The sequence below is a fragment of the Rhinichthys klamathensis genome, unplaced genomic scaffold, assembly GCF_029890125.1.
Source record: "Rhinichthys klamathensis goyatoka isolate OS25496 unplaced genomic scaffold, OSU_Roscu_1.1 h1tg000685l_1, whole genome shotgun sequence".
Classification (NCBI taxonomy): Eukaryota; Metazoa; Chordata; class Actinopteri; order Cypriniformes; family Leuciscidae; genus Rhinichthys; species Rhinichthys klamathensis.
In genome coordinates, this window is record NW_026607114.1 from 652,193 (window position 1) to 675,952 (window position 23,760).

At 39.6% G+C, this 23,760-nt stretch overlaps 2 protein-coding genes across 2 annotated transcripts in view; both read right to left on the reverse strand.

Annotated features, from left to right (window-relative positions):
* Window positions 1-23,760, reverse strand: part of LOC130076754 (polyunsaturated fatty acid 5-lipoxygenase-like) — a 56,078-nt gene that overhangs the window by 150 nt on the left and 32,168 nt on the right. The window lies entirely within an intron of this gene.
* On the reverse strand, window positions 4-23,438 carry LOC130076750 (polyunsaturated fatty acid 5-lipoxygenase-like). Its single transcript, XM_056241958.1, has 14 exons — window positions 23,231-23,438; window positions 20,598-20,796; window positions 20,433-20,514; window positions 18,942-19,064; window positions 18,416-18,522; window positions 18,099-18,271; window positions 17,816-17,962; window positions 17,514-17,723; window positions 17,124-17,210; window positions 16,725-16,894; window positions 15,976-16,088; window positions 550-650; window positions 299-469; window positions 4-208 (listed from the first exon to the last, which is right to left on the reverse strand). Exons 1-14 carry the CDS (start codon window positions 23,378-23,380, stop codon window positions 29-31), a joined length of 2,013 nt encoding a protein of 670 aa, XP_056097933.1. The 5' UTR covers window positions 23,381-23,438; the 3' UTR covers window positions 4-28.

The window sequence follows — 23,760 nt, forward strand, 5'->3', positions numbered from 1 at the left end:
TCTTGCTAATTTCCCCACCGATGTTCTCTCAGATGGCCACACTGTTGGGGATTCGGTCTGGAGACAGATACCAATAGGGCACTCGCAAATTCTCATTTCGGCTCTTGATGATTTTGGTCACTTCAGCTAATTCCTTGCGGAAAGTCTTAGCGGCTCCCATGACCGGTTGTTCAGTGAAGTACATATCTGGATACTCGCCTAAAAACAGCTGGAGAAGATTTGCACACAATCAAAACAACTTCAATTTGTAGGAAGAAAAGGTTTATGCAAACTAGTTCTGAAGAATCAGTCATCAAACCTCGTTGTCCTGGAATTGACTGAGGGCCCAAATTATTCCGAGATGCCAAGAGGAACGTCCGCGGTCCGGCAGACTCTCCATGATGTACTTCATATCCACCTGGCCCTTCTGAGCGGGAGGGGGCTTCCGCATGGTGGAAGGGCTGTTTGGGATCCAGGAGAACCAGTCATACTGGAACCCAGGACAGACACACAGATATCAGCCTATAGATGTTCACATTTATATTCATCTTGAAAAGTGTGTAAACGCACCTGTCCAAAGTTGACTGCAGCGTGTTGTGCTGAAGCTGTGAAAATCACAACAGTCAGGAACTCGACCAACTGCTCCCGAGTTTTCAGGGAATCCGGAAACTCTGTGAACATTAGATATGAGTTTACTTTGTGTTTGCATTATTAGAGTGGTGTAAACAATGCATATGGAATCATACAAACATTGTAAACATGTTACATCCCAGGGTGTAATTGACTCTTTGCAAAGTCCTACAATGGTCAATACTCACCATTTTTCTTTTTAACGTCCACCAACATTAATCTGCTAACTCATGTCTAGTTAGTTTTTCTGACAAAATGGCAATTCAACATTATAATTGATTAGATGGCAAAGGGTGAATTACTATTCTACTTTTTTTTTAAGTGGAATGTTTTGGTGTTCTGCTCGCCTTCTCAATGCAGACTAGCCGACTCTAGTATCATCCACTGCTGGTTTCCTCTCCAGCTTCATCCACAAGCTGCCAATCAAAGTTTGAAGAAGCCTTTTTGTCTCCAGGCGGCTGAGACATTAGTAAGTGTGCTTTTGTTGTGCGTTTATCTTGTTGTACAACATATTGTTCAGTGAAGATGACTTTGTTGTTAATTAAGTTCACTGGCACCCTTAAGGATGGATTGAAGTTAAAACCGTTTACAATTTGATTGCTATTTTGTGTAGCGATTCTTAGCTCAAATAAAGGGGATATAATTTGAATAACTGGTCATGAATATGTCCAGTAATCGCATACATAGATTCAAATTACCTGTAAAGGGAATAAGTTACCAATGGTCTGTATGGACAACTGAATATAACGATTTTCTAGTCAGTCCTCCATACAGGTAGGCAAAATTAGATCAAGAGCTGAAAGGTAAGAGGGTAGGAGAGAGGGGAACTGGCGTTCCATTCTTTTGAGGACAATGGAGTTCACACCTCTTTGGAGTGAACTGGCCAATCACCTTCGAGAGTTTCGAGAGGGAGAAGTTTCCCTTTTCTCCTGTCAAAGCAGCTCATCTGCATAGTTTACGGCCTTGTTAAAAGATGCAATTTCTAACCAGAAAACAGTTGCACATAGAATCATACATTTTACTGTAATTTCCTGTATGTGTCTAACATCCCGTGAGCTAGAGAGGATTAAAACGATACCAAGAAGATATACACACATAATAGGAATACAAAGATACACCTAAATGCATAATTACAAGCACTTATTTGTTATCACTGATACACTAGGAAATCACAACTAGACTAATATGAACTGGGAAACATGCAAACACACAGGAATATATCGTATACAGTTGGCAATGGCTCATATTCTGATTTTAATGGAAAAGTCCGTGTGTGTGTGTGTCTAACGGTGCTTTCTCTTCGATGACCTGGCATTCCTTTCTCCGCAGAAAGGGGGTGTTGATGAGATACTGATCTCTTTGAGGCTCGGGCGGGTTCTATTTTATTGGTGTTTGGGTAAACACTCTTATGCCGTAAAGGTGTCAAAGGGGCAATCTTATGGTGCCAGGCCAGAGTTACGGGTGAGAGTCAACGGGGGTTAAAAGCATTTTCACATGTAGAATGAATGAGTCATCCTGACACAGTCCAGATACTCTACATTTGGAAGCAGTCGGAAGGGTGATGCCATTTTGGTTAATGTCCGTGTTTTCTCATGTTTGGTTAGAGGGGGAGTAAAGTACGAGTTATTTTCTTCATTTTGAATTTTTGAAAGTTTAGAAAGTACTCCCCTCAAAGTCCGAACTGATGTTCGTTATTTTGGCCTGGTCCCCTCCTGAAGTCTATCTGAAGCATCCTCTTTTGCATTTAGAACTTCCCAAAAATTAAAAAAATTTAAACTTCCCAAAAATGTTTACTTGTAATTGTAAAGGACCATTAAATCTTCCTATCTCTAAAATGGGCCATCACTTTTACCTCCAGCCATAGAGGGGCGGTGTGGTCATGGAATAACTGAAGGTTTTCACTAAAAAGGGACTCTTGCTAAACCTGAGCTAAAATACTCTTTATTTGTTTGTTTTGGTTTAGTAATATTTTCGCTGAATACATAATGGTGATATTGTATTTTTTATTTTGTTTTACAAGAGCTTCTGTCACTTACCTCACATGCTTTTATTTTGAAGTCCGTGAAAAGGAAGTGCAGTGGCGCGCGCGCTGTGTGTATGTTGGCGCACTTTCTATGTGACGGGTCCGGGCAAGATGGCGTGTTGATCAGTCACTCGCTTTAGAGTCGGAAGATAATTGTCCCGAATTTTGACTTTAAGCTTATAAAAGACACTCCAAAATTTGTAAAAAGTATAATGAAGTATGATCAAACCAGCTAGACTGATATTTAAAGACGGGGACAGTGAAAAGAAACAAGTTGCGATGAGTGCTAAAGACGCAAAGATTCTAGAGCAATCTATCGATCATGACTACGCCATGGAAGTTAGCTCAATCAACAAAAGAAAAGACTCCGTGCCATCAACTCCAAGTAAGATTCCAGCCGGGAAGAAGAGCAAAACTTCATTAAAGGAAGGTGAGGTCTCTAATTTGGCCATTTTGGAAGCCATTCAAAGTTTGGAAAAGAACTTTAATGAGCAACTGTCACAACTTCGAGAGCAAGCTAAACAGAGTAGCAGCATGGTTGCTAGCCTAGCTAAAGCGGTGCAGTTCAATGCCGAAGAAGTAAAGGAATGCAAGGGGAAAATAAACGAGCTGGAAAGGTGCAGCGAACGTCTGTCCAAAGAAAACGATGAGCTTAAAGAAAGAATCCGGGAACAAGAGAGATACAAGATGAGATGGTGTCTGAAACTGAGAGGTTTATCGGAAAGAAAAGACGAGAACGTTAGAGCAGACGTCATTCAACTCTTCAGTGAGATCGCCCCCGACATGGAACGGCGGCAGCTCGAAGAAGCAATCGACATTGTTCACAGAGTTGGCCGTAAAGAAGATAACAGAAGCAGGCACATAGTTGTTTTATTTGTCCGGAGACTTGTCAAGGAGGAGTTGTGGCGACGATGCAAGGATTCCCTGGTGTGCAGAGAGAAAGGCGTCCGCCTCGCCGAGATGCTTCCACTAGAGGACAGGGAGGCAAGGAAGAAACTGTGGCCGCAGATTGAACAGGCTCGTCGGGATGGAAAGCGTGCTTATTACCGCGGGCCACACGGATACATAGAGGGTCGTCAAATTGGTTAAGCAAAGAAAGGTTTGATCTACTTACACTAGGTGTAAAAGGAGTGTGTTAAAAGGACAAGGGACTTTTTTTTGTATTTACGAACCACCGTAAATAAGCTTAAAGCAAGTTCTTACTGTTTTGTTTAAATAAGATTTGAACCAAGTTTTTACTGTTTTGTTTTTGTTTGCAGTTTTTAGTTATTTTTAGTATCTCGAGCAATGTTCAATTGTTCAGTTTCCTTTGCTTCACTAAACGTGAGGGGTCTAAAAGATTTGGTCAAACGAAAGGCATTATTTTTATTTTGTAAAGGGCGAAAACCACAATGTCTATTGTTACAAGAAACTCATTCTTCCCAGGAGGATGTTAAGTTTTGGTCTAACCAATGGGGTGATCGAATACTGTTTAGTCATGGGACTAACAAGTCTGCTGGTGTTGCAGTTTGCTTTAATAGGTTTCCAGGTGATATAATTACATACAGGACAGATAGTCAAGGACATTGGCTGATGGTGGTCTTAAAAATTGATGGTTATTTTTTCATATTAGCTAACGTATATGGTCATAGAACCATTGCTCAAAATAAACAGATGCTTGAAAATGTTACAAACACATTATCAGAGCTCAAAACATTTTATCCAACAGACTTTATTCTGATGGGAGGTGACTGGAATATGTCACCTGATGAATGGGAAGATAGATGGCCCACTAAATTTGACAGACACCACTTTAATCATACAATTGGGGATTTTATGATTAATAACCACCTGATAGATATTTGGAGAAGTTTAAATGTAGGAGTTAAACAATACTCTTGGTTTAAACCTAATAACACCTGTAAATCCAGGATTGACTACTGGCTCGTTGATCATTCGCTTACAGAATTTGTCTCAGACATATTGATTTCCAAAGCCCCATTAACGGATCATTGTATTGTAGAAATTAAATTAAATCCAGTAGATAAAATAAGTAAAAATAAAGGCTACTGGAAATTTAACTCCGGTCTGTTGAAAAATAAAGATTATTGTACAAAGATAAAAGAATTAATAATTGAAACTGAAAATAATGAGGCAATTGATAGTTTTTGCAATAAATGGGAATTTATAAAATATAGAATTCGAGAATATTCGATTAAGGTTAGCAAGGAGATTGCCAGGGAAAAAAGAAGAAAAGAAATGAATTTGTTTCAGGAAATTAATAAATACTGTGTCAAGACTGAATTAAACAGTGAAGAAAGAAGCAAATTCTTGATATTGCAAGTCAAATTAGATGACATGTTTAGCAAAAGAGCTCAAGGTGCGTTTGTGAGATCACGAGCAAAGTGGATAGAGGAAGGAGAAAAAAACACCTCATATTTCTGTAATTTAGAGAAGAGAAGACAGGAAAATAAGGCAATATCAAGTTTACTGATAAATGGAGTAGAGTGCAAGGACAATAAAACCATGGAAAATGCAGTTTTTACATTTTATAATAATCTTTACACCTCTGCATATTCTCAACTAGATTCCTCAAATTTTTTAAATGAAATAAAGGACTTCATACCCAAGATTGATGTTTCATCTAAAGAATTTTGTGAGTCCGATTTAAGAGTAGAAGAATTGGATGCCGTGAGCTTGAAATTGACATTGAATAAATCTCCGGGTACCGACGGGCTCACTGCTGAGTTTTATAGATTCTTTTGGAAAGAAATCAGACATTTATTATTTAAGGCAATTCAAGAATGCATATTGAACAACAAATTAATGACAAGCATGAAACAAGGCCTAATAATACTTATTCCTAAACATGGCAAAGATAAAAGATTGTTAGATAATTTAAGACCAATTACACTTCTTAACATTGATTATAAGTTGTTATCGGGAATTATTGCAGCTAGGATGAAAAAATGCCTACCCCAGATAATAAGTGAAACTCAGTCGGGCTTTCTTGCTGGAAGATCTATCCATAATAACATACGATTGGTACTAGACTTGATCGAGTACAGTCATACAATTGTAGAATATGGTTTTATTGTATTTTTAGATTTTTACAAAGCTTTCGATTCAGTTGAACACCCCTTTATTTTAGAAACCTTAAATCATTTTGGTTTTGGACAGAAATTCTCAAATTTAATTAGTCTACTTTACAATGATATTAACAGCTGTGTATCTCTGGAGCACGGCACATGCTCACGATTCGCAGTTGAGAGGGGCATTAGACAAGGCTGCAACAGTTCTCCTTTATTATTTATAATGGTCGCTGAACTATTGTCTATTAAGATTAGAATGAACAATTCTGATGGCTTCAACGTCCTGGGAAAGCACATCATAATAAGTCAGTTTGCGGACGACACGACTTTATTTCTAAAAGACAAAAGGCAAATTTCCAGAGCGTTAGATTCAATCAGTCAGTTCTCAAAGGCATCAGGTGTTAAATTAAACACTAATAAATGTGAAATCCTAGCTTTACATGATCAACCAGCTCGCTTAATTGATAATATACAGGTTAAATCGGAAGTCAAATATTTGGGCATCACGGTCACCAGAAATAAAGAAATAAGGGAAAAAGAAAACATTCTTAAAAATATTGATAAATGTAAAATAATATTGGATTCCTGGCTGCAAAGGGATATAACAATTTTTGGCAGGGCTCTTCTAGCCAAGATGGAGAGTATATCAAGAGCCATTTACCCTGCCTTTTCTCTAGAAATTTCAAATAACATGATTAAATTAATAAATAAGATAAATTTCAATTTTATTTGGAAGGGTAAATGCCATTATATACGGAAAAATGACATGATTAAGAGTATTGAAGAGGGTGGCATGAATGTCTTAGATTTTTCTGTGATGAATGGTGTACTAAAACTAAAATGGTTGAATTATTTTGTGTCTCATAATGACTCTTTTTGGTTTAGTATCCCGAATGCAATTTTCCAAAAAATGGGGGGAATTGATTTTATATTGCGATGTGACTATGATTTAAACAAACTACCTGTAAAATTATCTGATTTCCATCAGCAAGTTCTTTTGTACTGGAACCTAATCTTTAAACACAACTTTACACCACATAATACACCTCTGTGGAACAACAGGTATATTCTGAGTAATAGAAAATCCTTGTTTTTAGGAACTTGGATGGAAAAAGGAATATGGGCGTTAACACATTTGATGGATGATTTTGGTGATTTGTTGAATTATAGAGATTTTTGTGATAGATTCAATTTCCAGTGCCCATTGAGAGAGTACAATAAAGTGTTAAAGGCCATCCCAGCACCCCTGAAAATGATGATTAAACAGTTTGTAATGTACTCGAACACTCAATCAGAAATGAGACCTCTGTGTATTGAAGGAGTTATTTTAAATAGTAAACAGTTTACAAATAAGTTTATTAGAAATGTGTTATCCAAACAGTATTTCTCTGGTCAACTGAAAAGAAAATATGTTCTAAAAGATTTCAGTGACGAAGAGGCTAAAAAAATAAGGAAGCGGTATTTATCTTACCCAATCTTTCCTAAGGCAAAAGAAGTGACATTTAAAATTTTGAATGACATTTATCCATCTAATTACTTTTTACATGAAAGATTCAATTGGGAAAATAATTCATGTGGATTTTGTGAGAAGGAAATTGAGACTGTTGAACATATTTTCTTTATTTGCGAATTTGTACAAGAATTTTGGATTACATTTCAGAGTTGGCTACAATCTAAGGAGATATCGCTTCTCCCTCTGAATGTGAGCTCAATTAAATTTGGAGTTTTTTTGAATGATAAGAACTTAGATTTTTTGATTAACAATCTGATTGTTTTAGGTAAACACTTCATCCACAGATGTAAGTATTTAAAAACCAAACCCCATTTCAATGGATGGAAGAATGACTTGAAGTTATTGGTAAAATCTCTTCATTGGATGACAGACAGAAATGCCCTGAAACTTCTTTCCGTTTTGGAATTGTTTATGTTATTGGACTAAGACCCTCAACCCCCTTTTGTTTCTTTTCTTTTCTTTTTTTTTCTTTCTTTTCTTCTTATATGTTCGTTTTTCTAAGTGATCTATCAACACGAATACAACTGTATGATCGTTGATGTATGCCTTAATTGTTTGTACTTGAATTCTTTATATTAATAAAAAAAAAAAAAAAAAAAAAAAAAAAAAACTTTCTATGTGACGTGTCATTCTGATCAAAGCTACCAGAGAAGTGAGACGAGAGTTTTCCAAACTGTGAAAATATAACTTTAAAAAAGGTTTCTTTCTACCCCCTTAGCTCCTGGCTGATGAAGGGCACAAGGTACCGTGTTAATTTGTCGTATGCTAAATTTTGAGAGACTAAAGTGTTGTTTCGTTCTCGTTTGAAGCTGTTAGTGGGTCGTTAGGATATAACGTTAAACTATACAATAGTGTAAATCAGTGATATGTTATGTAATGTGTGCGTGATTGATTGTTACTGTTGCATGCAAAACTCTCTATTATTGCTTCGTTTTTCTTATTTGAACGTCTATAGATTGTTTGCAGGAAATTAGGCCTTTATTTGGTCATTTCATATATTTTAGTTTCTCTCTGAATGGAGATCGTCAGCTGTACAAAATAATTCAGTTAATTTAGTTGTCATTTAGTCCATTTAGCACTCTAAAAGGAGATTGTTGTAATTAAAACAATTTATAATGCATATTCAGGTTTTATATAGTAAAATAAAGGCAAGGTTATTACATTAGCCTGCTCACTAAACACTTGAGGTGACACTATTTACTAAAGCCAATTAAATTGTACATGTGCATTCTCATGTGTTTGTTATGGACATGTATAATGATTAGTGAGATGACTAATATTTGTCTGTTTGCTTTCATTTAGCTCTTACGGTGTTTTTGGGAATAAAATTCTTTAAACATCAGTCCCTGAGAGTACCTTGCATCTGTTCAGCCGGGAATGCTAAAGTAAGAGCTTACCCAGAAGAACAACAGCTTCATCACACATCTGAAAGCTGTCTAATGACAACCAAAGGACTTGATGTGATCATCTAGTCTGTGGCACTCCTGTAAAGAAAATGGACGTTTCTGAAAATAACAACCCAGATCAGCAGGTGGAGGTGCCGCATAATGGAATGGAAGAGGAGGAGCTTCACCGTTCTGATCGACAACGGAACCCCACGGAGAAGATGCGTGCATATAAAAAGGAGGAGGCCCTGAAAAAGGAAAAAAAATTGATTCAGCTCTACGAACAATGGAAGGACCGGGCTCGCAACACAAGGGCAGAGCTAAAAACAGACGTTAGTGAGAGCCAACTGGTAGCACTTATTAATGCACTGGAGAAGGGACGAGATGATGTCATGGACGTCTACGTAGAAATAAGAGATTACATCGCTCCATCCAGTGACACCAGACGCAGAATTGATACTTGTGAAGCTGTGACGAAAGATATTTCCAAGATCATTTTTGACAGAATGGCATGCCTTGAGGACTTTGATCGAGAAAATGTAAAACACAGCCTTCGTGAGTTACTCCATCACGATTATGCTTGCTCTGTCTACGGATCCACAGTCTCACGCCCCACATCATCAAAGTCTACAGTTGTGTCCATTGCAGCCAAGCGGGCAGATGCAGCAGCTGAATTAGCAGCCATAGAAGCGGAGTACTCAATTATGCAAGAAATTGAAGCTCGAAAGTGTGAATTGGAAAAACTAAAGGCAGAGAAGGATCTAAAAGCAGCTAGAGCCAGACTTCAGGCCTATGATCAAGAAATGTCACAGGGAGCCAGCATTCATTTTTCAGACACGAATACAATGGAACAGCAGGAGGTAAGCACAACAACGCAGCAGCATGTGGTTCCATTTCCCATCCAACGTCCTACCAACATCACAGCAACATCCTCACCTTCAAAATCTGACATATCTTATCTCGCTCAAGCTGTCCAAGATAGCATAGCCCTGAACAGACTGCCCACAACAGAACCACCTGTGTTCAGTGGTGATCCTATCCAGTTCATTGAGTGGAAGGCTGCATTTGTGTCGCTCATTGGTGGAAAGGCCATTTCTTCTGCTGACAAGCTGCACTATTTAAAAAGGTATGTTGGTGGGCCAGCTCGTAAGTCTTTTGATGGCATCTTCTACAGGAATGATGATGAGGCCTATAATGATGCATAGAACAAACTGAACCAACGGTATGGACAGCCATTTGTCATACAGAAGGCATTTAGAGAAAAACTAGCCAAATGGCCTAAGATTCATCCTAAAGATGCTGAAGGTTTCAGAGAATTCTCTGACTTCTTGAATGCATGTCATCAAGCTATGCCTCATGTGAAAGGGCTTGAAATATTAAATGATTGTGATGAAAATCAGAAACTGGTACTCAAATTACCAGATTGGGCAGCAGCACGGTGGAACCGTCAGGTCACGCAGACACTGATTGAGACTCATGACTTTCCAAAGCTTATAGATTTTGTGACCTTCATGTCAATGGAAGCAGAGATTACTTGTAATCCAGTCACCTCCTTCAGCGCTCTTCGTGCCTCTGACCCCACTTCGGAAAAATGGAACCTTAAGGACAGTAAAAGGAACAGAGCTAATGTCTTTCACATCCAAACAGCTACGGAAAACAAACAAAATGATGAAAACAAACAAAAGCCAACTAAAGGAATTTTTAAAATGTGTCTCTTCTGCAAAGACAGCAAGCATATGATCCACAATTGTGCTAAATTTGTGGCAAAATCATTAGAAGAGAAACGGAAATATGTGAAGGAGAACAAACTCTGCTACGGTTGCATGAAACTAGGCCACAGCGCAAAAGACTGCCGTCAGCGCCTATCCTGTGACACCTGTAGAGGTAGACATCCAACGTGCCTACATGATGAAAACTACAGAAAGAGAGTCAACTCTGCTTTATTCTCAAACCAAGATGACACAGAGACAACTGCCACTACGTCTCACAAAGTAGAGAATGGTGAGCCATCCACCAATACTTCAATGATCGTGCCAGTGTGGGTATCAACCGAGAAGAATCCAGGCTCTGAAAAACTTGTTTATGCTCTGCTTGACACCCAGAGTGATACTGTGTTTGTCGATCGAGACCTAAGCAACAAACTACAAGCTGACTCCTGTCCTGTGAGACTGAAGTTGACAACCATGACGGCAAAGGATGTTGTCATGCCAAGTGAAAGGGTGTCAGGTCTCAAAGTAAGAGGCTACAGCTCCCGTGTTGTCCTCAACCTGCCCCCTGCCTATACTAAGGACTCCATTCCAGTGAACCGTACCCACATCCCTACCTGCGACACAGCACGACACTGGAAGCATCTCTCTACAATAGTGGACAAAATTTCACCTCTGCAGGATTGTGAGGTTGGACTCCTGATAGGCTACAGCTGTCCAAAGGCTTTGGCACCAAAACAGGTGATATTAGGAGGAGATGATGAACCTTATGCAGTCCATACAGACCTTGGATGGAGCATTGTTGGTCGCTTGTCTTCACACCATGAATCACAAAGCTTCAACACCGTCTGTCATAGAGTCAGCATTAAAGAGCTTCCAGCATATGTAATTAAGGTATTGGAGTCTGACTTCAAAGACGCTAGTGAAGATAATAAAACTGTGTCACAGGATGACATCCTCTTCTTGACCAAACTGCAGCAAGGCATAAGGAAGAACGACAACGGGCATTACGAGATGCCTCTTCCCTTCAAAGAGAGACCTCACTTCCTCAACAATAAGCAGCTTGCCATAGTAAGGCTCAATCATCTTAAAAGGAAATTGCTAAAAGATGAAAGGTACAAGGAACACTATGTGAGGTTTATGGAAGAGGTCATTGAGAGAGGTGATGCGGAAGAAGTGCATGATGAAGGAAAGGATGGAGAGACGTGGTACATCCCTCACCATGGGGTGTATCATCCTAAGAAGCCAGACAAACTCCGTGTTGTCTTTGACTGCTCCGCCAAGTACCAGGGAACCAGCCTCAATGATCACTTGCTCCAAGGCCCAGATTTAATGAATAAGCTGACCGGTGTTCTTTTAAGATTCAGACAACATCCCGTTGCCCTTATGTGCGATGTTGAAAAGATGTTTCACCAATTTCATGTGGAAGAAGCAGATCGAAACTACCTCCGTTTTCTCTGGTGGAAAAACGGAGACTTTGCTTTAGACCCACAAGAGTACCGCATGAAGGTCCATCTCTTTGGTGCAACCTCATCACCTGGATGCGCCAACTATGGTCTGAAACACCTCGCTAAGGAGTATGAGTGTATGTATCCTCTTGGCTCAAAATTCATCACAACAGACTTTTATGTGGATGACGGTGTCACCAGTGTAGCCAGCACAGAAGAAGCTGTCCAGGTAGCAAGAGAAGCCCGACAACTGTGTGCCTCAGGTGGTCTTAGACTACACAAGTTTATTTCAAATGACAGAGTTGTCCTGGGTAGCACTCCAATTTCTGAACGAGCCATTGAAGTAAAGGCGCTTGACCTCAACTTCGATGACACACCTGTAGAAAGAGCTTTAGGGATCCACTGGCACATTGATTCTGACAGATTCAGATTCTCTGTTGACCTCAAAGACCAGCCAGCAACACGCCGTGGCATACTATCCACAGTTGCATCACTGTATGATCCACTGGGCTTTATTGCTCCTTTCCTGCTCAGTGGAAAATTAGTGCTTCCGGAAATGTGCAGAAACGGAACAGGCTGGGATGACCCCCTTCTTAAAGAATTGCAGCCCAGGTGGGAACATTGGAAAGCTGATCTTATGAACTTAGAAAAGATCAATATACCCCGCTGCTATGTGCCTGCAAACTTTGGAAAGGTCATCAAAAGAGAACTTCATCACTTCTCTGATGCCAGCAACAGCGGATATGGCCAGTGTTCCTATTTGAGACTCACCAACGAAGAAGGAAACATTCATTGTGCCCTGGTCGTAGGTAAATCTAGAGTTGCTCCCATTAAGGTTCAGACTATTCCTAGGCTCGAACTCACAGCTGCTGTCGTCTCAGTTGCCATGAGCAATATGCTTAAACAGGAGCTGGAATATTCAGACATAGAAGAGCACTTCTGGACCGACTCCCAAGTGGTTTTGGGATATATTAACAACGAAGCACGGCGATTTCACACGTTCGTGGCGAACAGAGTACAGAAGATACATCTCAGCACTACTTCTCAACAGTGGAGATATGTTCCCACCAATGACAACCCTGCTGACCATGCGTCAAGAGGTTTAAATGCTGGTGAGATTCTTACATCCAATTGGTTGACAGGCCTAAAGTTCTTATGGAAGAAAGATGTACCTCTTGTTGCAGATATTGATACAGCACTAACGATTGGAGATCCTGAGGTGAGACATGCCCAGACACTGAGTGCAGAAACAACAGAAGTCAGCCTCTCAGACCGCTTGTCAAAGCTGTCTTCATTTTCTGGAGCTGTCCAAGCTGTGGCTCGCCTCATTCGCCGAGCCAAAGGGGATAAGTCCAGCAGCCACAGTACAGTAGCTGAACGGGAAGATGCTGAACGCATCATCATTAAGGACTTGCAAAGAAACACCTATTCAGGGGATATCAAGTTATTGAGAAAGGGGGCCCAGCTGTCACCTCGCAGCAAGCTGTATCATCTTGATGCCTTCCTGGATAAAGAAGGAGTACTCAAGGTGGGAGGAAGGCTTTGCGATGCGCTCCTACCCAGTTCAGTCAAACACCCAGTTGTCATTCCTAAAGATCACCACATAACAAAGATAATCATCTCTCAATGTCATGAGAATGTCAAGCACCAAGGAAAGGGCCTCACAGTAAATAAGATCAGATCACAAGGCTACTGGATTCCAGGTATGAGCAGAGCAGTAGCATCCCATGTGCATCACTGTGTGACATGTCGTAAGCTCAGGAGACCCACAGAAGAGCAACGAATGGCAGACCTCCCTTCAGAGCGTACAAATCCATCCCCACCATTCACATACTGCGGTATTGACTGCTTTGGTCCCTTTGTCACTAAACAGGGTCGGAAGGAACATAAAAGGTACGGCCTCATCTTCACATGTTTCAGCTCCAGAGCTGTTCATATAGAAATGCTAAATGACATGTCTACAGATGCCTTCATTAATGGCCTGCGCTGTTTCGTTGCATTACGGGGAGCAGTGCGCCAAATCAAATGTGACCAAGGCACCAACTTTGTAGGAGCCAAGAATGAACTGAAAAATGCTCTAAAGGAAATTGACACCGATCGTCTGACAGTGTTCTTAGCTGAGAAGCAGTGCGACTTTGTCCTAAATGCGCCCCATTCAAGTCATGCAGGCGGGGTATGGGAGAGACAAATCAGAACAGTGAGAAATGTTCTTCGCTTGACTCTCTCACAGTCTTCTGACAGACTGGAGGATGCATCACTGCGGACATTCTTTATGAAGCTATGGCGATTGTTAACAGTAGACCACTCTCAGTTGACAACTTAAACGACCCCAACAGCCTTGCACCTCTCACCCCTAATAACCTGCTTACTATGAAATCCATTCCAGCATTACCACCACCAGGCAGATTCGTCAGAGAAGACATCTATGCAAGGAAAAGGTGGCGTCATGTTCAGTACCTAGCAGAGCAGTTTTGGAGTCGTTGGCGTAAGGAGTATCTATCCAACATCGCCACCAGGCAGCGCTGGCACACAGCAAGGAGAAACCTACGAGTGGGAGATATTTGTCATGGAAAAGGCTGAAGATCTGCCCAGAAATGAGTGGCGGCTGGCCAGGGTTACGGAGACTACTACAGATAAAGACGGGCTTGTGAGACGAGTCAAGGTATGCCTTGGTGACCGTAATCTGGGAAAGGATGGTCGTAGACTCAACAAGCTGTCTGTCATTGAACGCCCAGTTCAGTAGCTGATCCTGTTGCTAGAGACAATCTAGCTGCTTCTGAGAACCAAGTGTATCCTTTTCATCATATCACTTACATTCTAATATTCATTCACCATAGTATGGACACTTGTTGAAGTTGAAGGTTATTTTTATTTTATTTTGAAAATCATTCGTAATTTATACTTCCTAATGTTATACAAATTACTCATAATTTGGTGGGAGTGTAAAGGACCATTAAATCTTCCTATCTCTAAAATGGGCCATCACTTTTACCTCCAGCCATAGAGGGGCGGTGTGGTCATGGAATAACTGAAGGTTTTCACTAAAAAGGGACTCTTGCTAAACCTGAGCTAAAATACTCTATTTGTTTGTTTTGGTTTAGTAATATTTTCGCTGAATACATAATGGTGATATTGTATTTTTTATTTTGTTTTACAAGAGCTTCTGTCACTTACCTCACATGCTTTTATTTTGAAGTCCGTGAAAAGGAAGTGCAGTGGCGCGCGCGCTGTGTGTATGTTGGCGCACTTTCTATGTGACGCGTCATTCTGATCAAAGCTACCAGAGAAGTGAGACGAGAGTTTTCCAAACTGTGAAAATATAGCTTTAAAAAAGGTTTCTTTCTACCCCCTTAGCTCCTGGCTGATGAAGGGCACAAGGTACCGTGTTAATTTGTCGTATGCTAAATTTTGAGAGACTAAAGTGTTGTTTCGTTCTCGTTTGAAGCTGTTAGTGGGTCGTTAGGATATAACGTTAAACTATACAATAGTGTAAATCAGTGATATGTTATGTAATGTGTGCGTGATTGATTGTTACTGTTGCATGCAAAACTCTCTATTATTGCTTCGTTTTTCTTATTTGAACGTCTATAGATTGTTTGCAGGAAATTAGGCCTTTATTTGGTCATTTCATATATTTTAGTTTCTCTCTGAATGGAGATCGTCAGCTGTACAAAATAATTCAGTTAATTTAGTTGTCATTTAGTCCATTTAGCACTCTAAAAGGAGATTGTTGTAATTAAAACAATTTATAATGCATATTCAGGTTTTATATAGTAAAATAAAGGCAAGGTTATTACATTAGCCTGCTCACTAAACACTTGAGGTGACACTATTTACTAAAGCCAATTAAATTGTACATGTGCATTCTCATGTGTTTGTTATGGACATGTATAATGATTAGTGAGATGACTAATATTTGTCTGTTTGCTTTCATTTAGCTCTTACGGTGTTTTTGGGAATAAAATTCTTTAAACATCAGTCCCTGAGAGTACCTTGCATCTGTTCAGCCGGGAATGCTACAGTAATGTTTCAAAAACAAATTTGTAATGCTGGAACAGTATTCTTGGTTGCCTGATAAGTTAAGTTTTATCTTTTTCATGAATTCCTTTCTTACCCCCTCTCTAGACTGGGAAGGCATGTGAAAATTGGGGGCTCATCCGGTACTTCTCGCAGGGTTGGGGAGATAAAAACATTTACATTTTAAATGATCCTGTACTCACCACAATTCTTCATCCCAGAGAAGCAAACATCCTTAACAAATGCTTGAATCTCCTTGTCTTTTTGAACGGTCTCATCACTGCTATAGAAGATCTTCACCACATCAGAAACAAAACTGGAGGAAGATCAGGTTAAATGATGAATCAGCAAATGTAAAAAACAACAACAAAACATCTTAGTGTCAAATGCTTTGCTAATTTGTTCTTAGTTCAAATGCTAATGGATGGTGAGAATGAAAAAAAGGATGTAACCATTTTCGAATTTTTTTTTTTTTTTTTTTTAAACCACACCCACGGTTCGGTACGCATTTACATGGCGGTTAATCTCAAATCTGACGATGCATCTATAATATGGTTTAAAAAAAAGTTGTAAGAAAATTGTAAAAAATTGATAATTTATCTTTTATACACATTAAGCCTTGCCAATTAAAGCATTGAAGTGCAAGACACAAAGAGAACACGTTTAAATGGAGTTCTTTCATGTCTTCTTGGTCTTGAATGGACAATTTCACACAATTTTCAAAATGCCCATCTTGGAGTGTATCCTAGTAAACAGTCAAACAGTCATCAAAACTGGAATGGAGAATTGTGAAATTTTCACTGACATCTAAAATGTTGGTGTCATAACCTTATTACAATACAAGCACATACCAAACCGTACCGAAACAGGGGACCAAATACCAAACTGTGAATAATTCAAACTGTTCCACCACGAATTTGAACAACTGTAAATTGTGTATTTTATCAAGTACCTTTTCACTACCTCCCAGACCATCATGCCATCGTCTCTGTAGTAGTAGTTGGGCAGATCTTCCACTCCTCGAGATGTTATGGCCTCAGGGAAGCACAGGGACTTATAGGTTAAAGTCTTCATGGCCTTTTGAATCACTTCCACAATTCCAGTTCCACCAGCACTAACAAACTTTGAAACAAAAGGACACCAGTGAATCTTCTAGTCTCAGACCACATTTTGTAAATGCTTCTTTAGAGAAGTGCAGTGAAGTCTACAAAACGGAAGCCACAGCTAGATAAAAAATATCAAGTCATAAAGACTGTATACCTCCTCAGACCCCAAAGTCATGTGAAAGAACCAGGAAAAAACATGAATAAAAACTGTGGTTCCAATGAAATTTATTCAGGGTTAAAGATACCTTGTCAACGATCCCATCTTTATTGATGAGTTTTTCACGAGCCGCAGTGTTGATGGCAATGGTGAAACGGACATGAGGAATCAGCAACTGTAAGGAGAACAAAAGCTGGAATGACTGGCTGAGAGACTCTGGGCTTCAATAAAGCAATAAGCCACACGTTTCAAAATCTCCCTTAGCCGTAGGTGGTAAAAACACCCAGGCAAGTGCATTTACAGCAACAGCAATGAGAAATGGCACAAAAACCATGTCTGGATCCTAGAAGGACAGTAACCTTCAGCCCTTCAATATCCACAAAACTTATTTCTTTGGCATTCTCTGAATCAGATCAACTACATCAAATCTCATAGCAGTGTTAAATCCCATAGCAGTGAAAGCATAAAGGATGGCTACCTTGTACACCGGATGGACCGCAGCGAGCTGTCTGTACATGGCAATGGCAAAAACCTCAGATGTCAGATGTGTCCTGAGAAGGTGTGTGACCAGCTGGTGTACATTAAAGTCAGAGGATTTCACCCACATCTTGGCTAGCATCCAGTCGTGGTGATTATCGCTCGGGAGAAAGACAGTGTTCGTCCCCCCAGCAGGGGTCTGACGACTGAGCTGTTTCAGATCAAGTAAACGAACAGAATATTTGGTAAAAAGCACTAACTTTTTTATTTTGAAGTAATATTTTACTCTATTTCTACAGGCACCTGAATAGCAATCGGCAGGATTTCATTCTGGCTGTTCTTGTACAGCAGGCAGAAGGGAGCAGCCAAATACTGCTGGGTATTCGGGTCTGTGGCATTGGCTCGCACTCCCTCCAGTATCGCATAGTCTGCGATGTAGATGTTCCCTGCCTGTAATAAAGAGGCATTTAGTGTTGGAGCCATTGAATAATAATGGGAATTTCTCCAGTGTCACTCTTTCACATCCAGAATTGACCACTGCAACCTTATGATCTACACCACTCAGGTAGAAGCATTATTTTCTGACCTTTAACTCCTCCTGTAGAGTGAGACCTCTATCCAGGGAGCCTTTCACCATCTCCTGTGTGACTGCAAACTCATCAGGAAGATTCATGCACTTACTGATCATCACAGGATTGCAGCCGTTTAAGAACTGATAGCCAAACATGAAGTCCTTTTCCCAGTTCTTCATCACATATTCTGTCAAAGGGAATAATGACAGTGAGTTTAGGGGTATGCAAACAACGTGTGTCTTTGCTTTGATATAAAGAAAATCCCCACAATAATAAGTTGGACAGCTTATTTTTGTATAAAACATTTGACAAAGGAAGAAATTATTCAAACCTGACACGGGGTTCTTGATTTTTATAAATACTTCTTGAAAATCTGCAATATCTTTCCAAGAGGACTGGAACAAGCTCTGAAGTTTGTTAAGACCAAGATTCTTTATCCTGAAAGATCACAGAAGGAAAAACACAGCTGAATGCTCAATCAGATGTTCAGTGTCTGGTTCAGTTTAAGCTAAACTTGTTTCTCAATTTATTTTGGGATATTTCTCAGTTAAAGGGATAGTTCACCAAAATGTTATTTACTCACCCTTATGTCGTTCCAAACCTGTATGAATTTCTTCTGTTGAACTAAAGATATTTTGAAGAATGTTGTAACCAGACAGTTGACAGTAGCCATTGAATTCCACATATAAATATTGGGGGGACGACGAAATAGTCAATGGCTAATGTCAACTGTCTGGTAACAACATCCTTCAAAATATCTTTAGTTCAACAGAAGAAATTCATACAGGTTTGGAACAATAGTAGCATATTTGTTAGGGATACTGGCAAAGGCGATGAAGGCAAACGGTGTAACCTACGCTTTAAGTAAGCTTTCATTGAAGTCCACAGCTTTTTCAGCTTCAAACTGAACGTCAATAGGAAGTTCATTGCTTGAGTTGGCATCTATGCTCATGGGGAAACCAGGCTGCCACTCCTTCCACCTTCAAGAAAAGGCAACATTAATCTTTCAGTTATTGGACCAATAATTATATTTGGTGATGCACTGTTTTCTCTCTAGTATAAGTGAAATGACAATACAAGAGTGTTAAGCATTTTAAACTGTTAAACAAACCAACAATAAACTGAATCTGGAGGAAAATAAAGACAACATTTACACCAAATGATTGAATATTGTCCAAACAACTGTGGCGAGTAGGATCAGTCAACAAACACGGGGTGTAATATCTTCTCCTGTTATTGTCACTTGCACTTCGTGTCACATGCATAGTATAGCATTCTCTGTCAGCGGTGAGGGCTTTACAAGTGATAAATGTAGGGAGATAGTCAGGCTGACGGAGAAGATTTCATACTAGAGACACGCATCCAAACTTTTAATCGAGGACAGTAAGAGTGCAAGGGCTTTAGATACTGCTTTGGATGCGACTAGCTTAGTGAACACCGTACATTGTTCGGTCCCGGCTGTAGAGTCCCCACAGCAGGGCGACTGGGTGACCGTGAGGCGCTGTAGTCGTGAGACAAAACGCGGCTCTTCGGTTCCCATTTCCATAACAAATAGATTCTCCCCACTCAGTGAAATACGCACTGAGAATCCTGTTGAATGTGCCCTAGTTTTCTATTACAATAGAAACACGGAACGTGAAAATAGAGACACCAGCCACCATAGTCACATGTTTGCCAGGAGCCAGAGCGCCTGACATCAAAGCAAATTTAAAAGTGCCGGCTATTGCTAATCGTAAATTCTCTAAGATTATTATTCACGTCGGCACTAATAGTGTTCAAATTCGCCAGTCGGAGATCACCAAAATTAACGTTAAAGGGGTGTGTGAACTCTTAAGTACGATGTCAGACACTGTAATTTGCTCTGACCCCCTTCCTGTTTGCCGGAGTGATGAGAAAAATATCCAGCCATTGAGTGAGTATAGTCTACTAAGTCAGGGTTCCTCAAACTCGGTCCTGGAGGGCCACTGTCCTGCAGAGTTTAGCTCCAACCCTGATCAAACACACCTGAGCAAGCTAATCAAGGTCTTCAGGATCACTAGAAACTCACAGGTAGGTGTGTTTGATCAGGGTTGGAGCTAAACTCTGCAGGACAGTGGAACCCTGTTTGAGGAACCCTGGTCTAAGTGGTGTCATTAGTTAATAACTAATGATCTTTACAATGGAAGTGAATCAATAAAAGCTAACTTTAGCTGGACAATAACTTTATTCTGGAGCTGCTATAAAGCCCAAACAATATCTGTTACTTTAATTTCCTATTATCACTGTAAAGCTGCTTTGAAACTATCTATATAGTTAAAAGCGCTATATAAATGAAGGTGACTTGACTTGATTGTAAGCTGGCCTCAAACCTGAACAGTTGTTGTCTGGATTCCAGTTCCGTGCGTCTGTGCTCTTTTAGCAAACTGGTTTTATCATCCTGAGGCAATCGAGCTAAAGGAACACACATAAATAACAGTATTTGTGACCTGCTTCCTTCAAGACTGGATAGTGCTCAGAGTCGGGATAGGACTCACCCGTGCCATGTCGAAGAACCACTTCATTTTCACTCGCGATCCAGCGATAACAGGGGAAGTCAAAGCGATCTCCAGAGGGTGACGCCACACTGATGCATCTACAGTACCACTGATCATTGAACACAAAGTTCTTCTTCTCGAGCTTCACCAGCACAATGTCTCCAAGCGTCTCCTTCACACTGACGTCAATGGGCATCACCTTTAACAACAGCTTCTGTTAGAGCCTTTGCAATACGGTGGCCCGTTTCAAAAACCAGTCGAAGGGCCCTTCTGTTATGAGGCCTGTTTCAAGTAAAACAGGTGAAACAGGCCTCTATACTGGACATCACAGGTTATGTGCAAAAATGAAAGAGGATTTAATTGGGGAAAGAGACAAATTGTCAGAGCGGAGAGAGAGGACCCAAAAGCGAAAGCAGGTAATAATGTCTTTATTAGAAATTAGGCAATTGGCCGCATAGGCTGGCAAACAGAAAGTCTCTCAATAATAATGAACATAAGCAGGAGATGGCCCGAGACCGGGAAATACAGGTCCGTAGATGAGAACAGCGAAGGCAAACAGCAGCGTCCGTAGACAGGTGTACTCACGGGACCGATCTCAGCGTTCAGTAGCAGGAGAGCTGGGCAGAGCACAAGTTTAGCACAAACACACAAACGAAGAATGTAGACGAGTAGGTAATGAAGACCATGGGGCATGACAAGACTCGGTGGTAGAGAACGATCACAAACGTGTACAAAGTTAATAATCTGGCAGAGGACAAAGGAGAGAAGGGAATTAGAAGTAGAGTTGCTAATCAGAGAGAAAGATAGGACAAGTGTGGAAACGAAGATACTGATTGCATGGGGAGATGAGGAACAGCTGAGTAAGAAAGAAAGCGCATGTAAGTGTGTGTGTGTGTGTGTGTGGCAGCAGGGGAAGAAAGAGAGAGAGGAAAATACCAGGATCATGACACAAATCAAAAATATGATACCAATTTTCACACTTAGGTATTTTGTGATACAATACATTTTTGGTAACGCTTTAGATTACAGCCCGGAAAGTAGTGCGTAATTAAAGCAATTTTACAGCGTAACCTTCGGTAATTATAGTGTATCTATAACGTACTTACAATATAAGTATAAGGGAACAATATTTTAAGTTTGGGGAATAAAGGGGTAACAACCAAGAGAATTAAAAAATTATTTATACTGTAAGTATTACAGAACTAAGGGGTTATTCTACTATTATGATATAACAATCTTACATTTGGGATCAATTTAGCAAGAACATACACTGCGTACCTTTTTGAAATAATGGTGAACCCATTACAGTACATACTGTATAGGCTTTATAAATGCATAGATATCCTGTAATTTTTAAAATGTAATCTTTTTAACAAAAGTGCACTGAAAACGAAAACTATTGCAACTTTTGCTTAAATATTGGGGAAAGATACTCTTGTTTCATGCAGCTTGTTTGTTACCCCCTTGTTCCATGTAGTTACAGGGTAAGTACAATAAAAATGCACACACACAATCTTATATCACTGACTGACTCGGAAACCTTTATTTATTATACAAGCACCGCTTACCCTGTAACCACATGAAACAATATATATTTCCCAGTATTTAAAAAAATTGCAATATTCTTAGCTTTTCTTGCCTTAAAACATGTTAGCCCAACTTAAACATCTGCACGTTTGCAATCAAAAAATAAATAAATAAAAGAATAAATGCATAGATATGTACCCTGTAATTTAAAAAAAAAGAGCTACAGAATGTATTGGTACACAATTAGCTATTACAAAAAGGTACGCAGTGTATGTTCTCGCTAAATTGCTCCCAAATGTAAGATTGTTGTATCATAATAGTAGAATAACCCCTTAGTTTTATAATACTTACAGTATAAATATTTTTTTAATTCTCCTAGTTGTTACCCCTTTATTCCCCAAACTTTACATATTGTTCCCTTATACTTACATGCAAGTACTTTATAGGTACACTATAATTACCGAAAGCTACTCTGTAAATTCCTCTTAATTACACAGTACTTCCCGGGCTGTAATCTAAAGCGTTACTACATTTTCTTTATTAAACATTTTTATGAACGCTTCTTTCCACCTCTGAATAAAAAATAAAAAGGTAATTGTGATTTCTTAATTCTGATTTCTCAAATTTGCGAGTTTCACACAATTGCGAGAGAAAAGTCGAGTCTGAATTTGAGAGAAAAAGGCAGAATTGCAAGAAAAGTCAGATTTGTGAGTTATAAAGTCCATTTCAGGTGGAAAACGTTTTTTTTCTTCTCAGAATCTCGAGTTTATATCTAATTCTGACTTTTCCCCCTTGCATTTCTGACTCACAAGAGAAAAAGAAAATTTCCAACATTTTCAAACATATTTTAAATTAGATTATCTGTCAGAGGGCTTTATATTGCTGTGAATAAACTAAACTAGTGAAGAAATATGTGGAAGCTTTGGTAGGGAAAAGTAGAGTTACAGAAATGCAGTTTGGAGAAACTTTAAACAGTCATAGGGATTTCTCACTTTTTGTGAGGAAACACAAAAAAAGGATTTAATGATCTGATAAGTGATAATCAACTTTTTTTTATGTGTTATATTTAATAACATAAGCGAGTTAAGAAAAAAAAACTTTAGTACCGTTCCTCTCGCAAAACGTTGAAAGAAGGAATTGTCCAGCAGAGTCCGGTCACTGCATCTCTCCGTGCCCGTCAGCGTCAGGTAAACATGATCAATTGTCCCAGCAAACTCCTGTTTACCAGTGGAGACAGAGACTGTGTACGTGAACATTGTGCTCAGATGCGAGGACGAGTATAACTGACTCTCTGCTCTCACACCTGTGGCTTTTTAAAGTTAAATTCAGTTTCTGACTTGCCCTGTGTATTGGGGTGTGGTCTATCAATCCAACCTTGTGATGATAACTTTGTGGTCTTTATTGTATGACTTTTACAACCAGACAGTTCACAACCAGAGAATTGCTGTGCTTCTAACATTACACGAAGCGAATACCTGCAATCATTCAGCCAGGTACGACTGCACAAAACGTGCAAACTAAACAATATAAACTGATAAACACTTGTAGTTTAGGCATAAGTTCTGTTCGGGCTGAAATATATTTACCTTTTACCATTACTTACGTATATTTACAATTAAACCTGCTGAGAAACAAG